The 5,727-nt window shown below is 39.0% G+C and overlaps 1 protein-coding gene across 1 annotated transcript; it reads right to left on the bottom strand.

Moving 5' to 3' along the window:
- Positions 1 to 2,678: 2,678 nt before the first annotated feature.
- LOC128693758 (cuticle protein AM/CP1114-like) lies at positions 2,679 to 5,247 on the bottom strand. Its single transcript, XM_053783610.2, has 3 exons — positions 5,225 to 5,247; positions 3,327 to 3,604; positions 2,679 to 2,983 (listed from the first exon to the last, which is right to left on the bottom strand). Exons 1-3 carry the CDS (start codon positions 5,231 to 5,233, stop codon positions 2,755 to 2,757), a joined length of 516 nt encoding a protein of 171 aa, XP_053639585.2. The 5' UTR covers positions 5,234 to 5,247; the 3' UTR covers positions 2,679 to 2,754.
- Positions 5,248 to 5,727: the final 480 nt, after the last annotated feature.

Here is a 5,727-nt window from a genome sequence, read left to right on the forward strand (position 1 = left end):
TCACATCAGCGAGGAAAATGATAGGATGGATAATGAGAACATTTGAAATAAAAGATGCCATGCCAATGATGATCCTTTTCAAATCACTTGTTCTCTCTAGATTGGAATATTGCCGTACATTAACATCTCCATTCAAGGTAGGTGAGATCCCATATCTAGATAAAGTACAGGGAACCTTCACTGCACATATAAGTTCCATCAAACACCTTAACTACTGGGAACGCTTGGAAGCACTTCACTTGTACTCACTGGAGGGCAGGCGAGAGAGATACATCATAATTTACACCTGGAAAATCATAGAGGGACTGGTTCCTAATCTGCGCACAGAAATCACTCCCTACGAAAGCAAAAGACTTGGCAGGGGATGCAACATACGCCCAATGAAAAGTAGAGGAGCCATTAGTACACTAAGAAAAAACACAATAAGTGTTCGGGGCCCAAGATTGTTCAACAGCCTCCCACCAGCCATAAGCAAAATTACTAGATCTATGGTTGTCTTCAAAAGGGAGTTGTATAGATACCTAAAGTCAGTGCCGGATCAGCGGGCTGTGGTTTATACGGTGGACTACGTGCGGCCACCAGTAACAGCCTAGTTTATCAGCCCCTGATCCATCGGGAGGCGTGGTCATGGACCGGGCCTCGGGGGCGTTGATCTCCGGAATTCCCTTCAGGTAGACTCCAGGCAAACATACCAACTAGTTGAAGATTGAGACACTTGTGCAGCATATGGGAATCTTTATTCAGGAAACGTTTCGCCACACAGTGGCTTCATCAGTCCGATACAAAGTAGAAAGGCGTAAGGAGAGGAGGAGTTTGAGGTAATCAGTCCCTCAGCCTGGAGTCGATGTGTTCAGTCCATCAATCTTGTAGAATGTACAGCATAGGGCCGTAGACGTGGCTTATATACTGTAGTGAGGTGAGGCGAAGCAGGAGGAGGTGAGGTCATAGTGGTACCATCCACTAGTCGAAGTAGGTCTTCGTCCAAAGGTTGGGCAAGTGTTGAAGAATTCTTTGTAACAAGATCCCATGATGCTGCAGTGTCAGACAGTTGTGATGAATGGTTTGAAAAACCGACAAGTTGAAGATTGAGACACTTGTGCAGCATATGGGAATCTTTATTCAGGAAACGTTTCGCCACACAGTGGCTTCATCAGTCCGATACAAAGTAGAAAGGCGTAAGGAGAGGAGGAGTTTGAGGTAATCAGTCCCTCAGCCTGGAGTCGATGAGTTCAGTCCATCAATCTTGTAGAATGTAAAGTATAGGGCCGTATACGTGGCTTATATACTGTAGTGAGGTGAGGCGAAGCAGGAGGAGGTGAGGTCATAGTGGTACCATCCACTAGTCGAAGTAGGTCTTCGTCCAAAGGTTGGACAAGTGTTGAAGAATTCTTTGTAACAAGATCCCATGATGCTGCAGTGTCAGACAGTTGTGATGAAAGGTTTGAAAAACCATTGCTGTACATTCTACAAGATTGATGGACTGAACACATCGACTCCAGGCTGAGGGATTGATTACCTCAAACTCCTCCTCTCCTTACGCCTTTCTACTTTGTATCGGACTGATGAAGCCACTGTGTGGCGAAACGTTTCCTGAATAAAGATTCCCATATGCTGCACAAGTGTCTCAATCTTCAACTTGTCGGTTTTTCAAACCATTCATCACGACTGTCTGACACTGCAGCATCATGGGATCTTGTTACAAAGAATTCTTCAATACTTGTCCAACCTTTGGACGAAGACCTACTTCGACTAGTGGATGGTACCACTATGACCTCACCTCCTCCTGCTTCGCCTCACCTCACTACAGTATATAAGCCAAGTCTACGGCCCTATGCTGTACATTCTACAAGATTGATGGACTGAACACATCGACTCCAGGCTGAGGGACTGATTACCTCAAACTCCTCCTCTCCTTACGCCTTTCTACTTTGTATCGAACTGATGAAGCCACTGTGTGGCGAAATGTTTCCTGAATAAAGATTCCCATATGCTGCACAAGTGTCTCAATCTTCAACTTGTCGGTTTTTCAAACCATTCATCACAACTGTCTGACACTGCAGCATCATGGGATCTTGTTACAAAGAATTCTTCAACACTTGTCCAACCTTTGGACGAAGACCTACTTCGACTAGTGGATGGTACCACTATGACCTCACCTCCTCCTGCTTCGCCTCACCTCACTACAGTATATAAGCCACGTCTACGGCGCTATGCTGTACATTCTACAAGATTGATGGACTGAACACATCGACTCCAGGCTGAGGGACTGATTACCTCAAACTCCTCCTCTCCTTACGCCTTTCTACTTTGTATCGGACTGATGAAGCCACTGTGTGGCGAAACGTTTCCTGAATAAAGATTCCCATATGCTGCACAAGTGTCTCAATCTTCAACTTGTCGGTTTTTCAAACCATTCATCACATACCAACTAGTACCCAGTGCCCGGTGCCTGAAAGACTGATTATTTTATAAGGCACTGGAAGGCAGCGAGCCCACAAGCATGTGGGTTGGCTAACATGTCTTCCTATTGGATAAACTACAGATGTCTTGGACTGGTGGGATAAGCTATGGTCTTTCTTTTGGATAAACTAGAGATATCTCCAGCTTTAAATGAGTCGACGGTGGGAAAAAAGATTGAATAATAATTATTCACTTTTTATTCATATTATTTTGTACACTATTCCTTCCACGCAATACTTAAGACAAAAATTCAAGAAATATATAAGAGTAAATTTGCCAATGCAGAGGCAGCAGTTACTGAGGCTGTGAATATGTCTGGGAAGGTGCAGCACTCCTTTCAGCAGCTTCGGCGGCGGCTCGGGCAGCGTCTTCCTTAGCAGCAAAATCGATCTGTTCCAACACGTACTCAGGAATTGAGTGGGGAAAGGCAGGAGCCACTGGTAACACGTCAGACTCGGGCTGGAAACCGTTCTGATCAGCGACGAACTTCACAACGATGGGAATGCCGTCAGGACTTTGATAGCTGTAAGAGGAAAAATATATTAAAATTAGTGTTCGTAGTGTTAATTTAGTAATAATAATAAAAATAATAATAATAATAATAATAATAATAATAATAATAATAATAATAATAATAATAATAATAATAATAACAATAATTAATAATAATAAGAAGAAGAAGAAAAAGAAGGAGAAGCATTATCATCATTATTATTATTATTATTATTATTATTATTATTATTATTATTATTATTATTATTATTATGATGATGATGATGATGATGATGATGATGATGGTGATGATGATGATATTTATTATTATTATTACTGCTTATCCTTTTTTATAGTTTTATTCTATTACTCACGAGTATTGTCCAGATGTAATTACAGCACCCTCTGGGCCACCAGGTGACCCAGACTGGGATTGGATGATGCCGTTTTCAGTCTCAAACTCAAGTGAGAAAGTTCCATCTTCTTTCTGTGTTCGCTCGTCTTTAATTATGTTTATAATCTCAAATGGGACGGAAGCATCGGGAGTTCCATAGGCTGGCTGGGGTTCTGGTGGAGGTAGGGCCGGCTGGGGCACTTGGTATCCAGCCTGAGGGGCAGCAATGGCCATGGCAGCAACGGCAATGAGAATTACCTGTGACAAGATTTTATTCAGACTTTTTTTCATTAGGTTAGTTTAGCAAGTACATGCATTATAGTTTTAGTGTTAAGTATTACATTATTTCACAACTTAATAAGAGCAATATATATATAAGACATGGAATTTCTATGACACCAAATGTAATAAACAAGGCATCAGACTGGGCAAACATAACTAGCCGGGTCCGACAAGGTTTTTTCTGAGACCCATATTTTTCCAGGTATTTGTACAGGACGTTCTCGCTTCTCTTGTCATTGCTCGCTGATGACGTGAAGCGAGTGACAAGAATCGCTGTTAATGATGACTGACCAAAGCTAGGAATTACTACTACTAGCGACAGAAAAGGGTTTGAGAAAGTGAAAATGATGCAAGATAAATATGAATTAATGTCTACAACAAAATCAGATTAAATATTAGACTTTTCTCTAAAAAGGTAAATTTTTAAACAAACAGATAGTGGCAAATATTATGCCGACACTATAAAAGAATGGATTTACCCTTTAAACTATAGTCCATTTTCAAGAAAAAAAAGTCATTTGAAAATACCAGAAAAACATAATATATAAAAAATGAGCATAATTGGTATAAAAAGAGTAAGAGTTAACAGTCAAACATTTTGACTGTTTTGTCAAGGAATGGGTTAGCATCAAATTCAGTCTTGCACCCACTAGCCCATCGCTCTAACCATTAGTGTATGCTAGATTATAACGACATGCTAGCAGATGACAGACCATGGTTTCCAGGAAAGCTTATTAAATTATTATTTTTTTGACACTTTGTGGTTATTGATCATCAAAAGTCTGAATGTTTTATCAAATAAGTAACTAAAAACAAAAAGCTTTATTAGGATCCTCATGAAACACTAATTTGTAAACTAATAAGTACAATAAAGAAGATATTTTGTATATTCAGTGAAAAATGCAAAGAATAATAAGAGATTGGCTCTAAATGGTTAAGTGATACGAACAAACTGTGGAAAATAACACTTGTGCACAGTCTCAAGACATTATTATAGATAACGTTTCCTTGGATGAGGATGCTACTGGCGAAGCGTTTTTTTTTTTTTTCTTGTTTTTTTTTTGTTTTTGTTTTTTTTAATAAATAGCTTCAAAATGTACACAATTTGCCTATTCACAAAACAGTCGGAGGAAACGAGTTTCATGAATAAATCTTATCGAATCTCAAAATGAGTACTCGTCCTGACAATTTCCTGTATTTACATAAATTGTTTTCCAGATGAAACTATGACATTAAATAAAAGAGCCATTTACCAGGTTAAAAGTAAATATGACACATCACATCAACAAACCAAAAATTCATAGGCAGGCCCAAGAGCTCAGCGTTAACACCCACGATTCAACGACGAAGTAAATTAAGTTTGTCAGATAAATGCACACTCGCAAAGTTGAGAATGTTTCTAACATTCTCTACAACGTTTTTAACATTCCTATCCTTGAATACAAGTTACTTCATTTTATCAACAACCTGTTTGGAAACGATCGATATAAACCATACCCCCGGCCGGGATTGAACCCGCGGTCATAGAGTCTCAGGAGAAAAATAAACTGGAGATATCAGGTACTCCCTTTATGTGTAACAGTATGCAGTACTTACAAACTTCATCTTGGCTGCTGGCGTTTGACTAATGCTAGCTTTTGATCTAACTGAGTTTATATACACTAGTGAAAGGATGTTGTTGGTCATTACTTGCATTCACTCTTACTAGTAGATTTTTATGCAGTGAGTGTCTGATTTTTTCGTCTCAACTTTACGCATGACAATTGCATTTACTAGGGATATGTTGCTCTTGAGAATACTTAAACATTATACTTCAAGCGTCATCAACACCTACAAAGATGAAATCATGACATTCATCGGCCAACATCTATTTCCTTAAAAATGACGTATTACCAAGTGTTTATTAATTTTTTTTGTAAAACTATCAATATTGCATTTATTTTAAACATATATGTCACAAATAAACACTACAGGTTGCACAGCATGAACTTCCAAAATGCTTTTTATTTATTTCATTACTCCAGCTTCATATAAGAGTGTGACTTAATTAAATGGAAAACATCCTACAGTTTTTGTTATTCGAAATATAAATTTGTTAA

The sequence above is a fragment of the Cherax quadricarinatus genome, chromosome 34 (assembly GCF_038502225.1).
Source record: "Cherax quadricarinatus isolate ZL_2023a chromosome 34, ASM3850222v1, whole genome shotgun sequence".
NCBI classification, from domain to species: Eukaryota; Metazoa; Arthropoda; class Malacostraca; order Decapoda; family Parastacidae; genus Cherax; species Cherax quadricarinatus.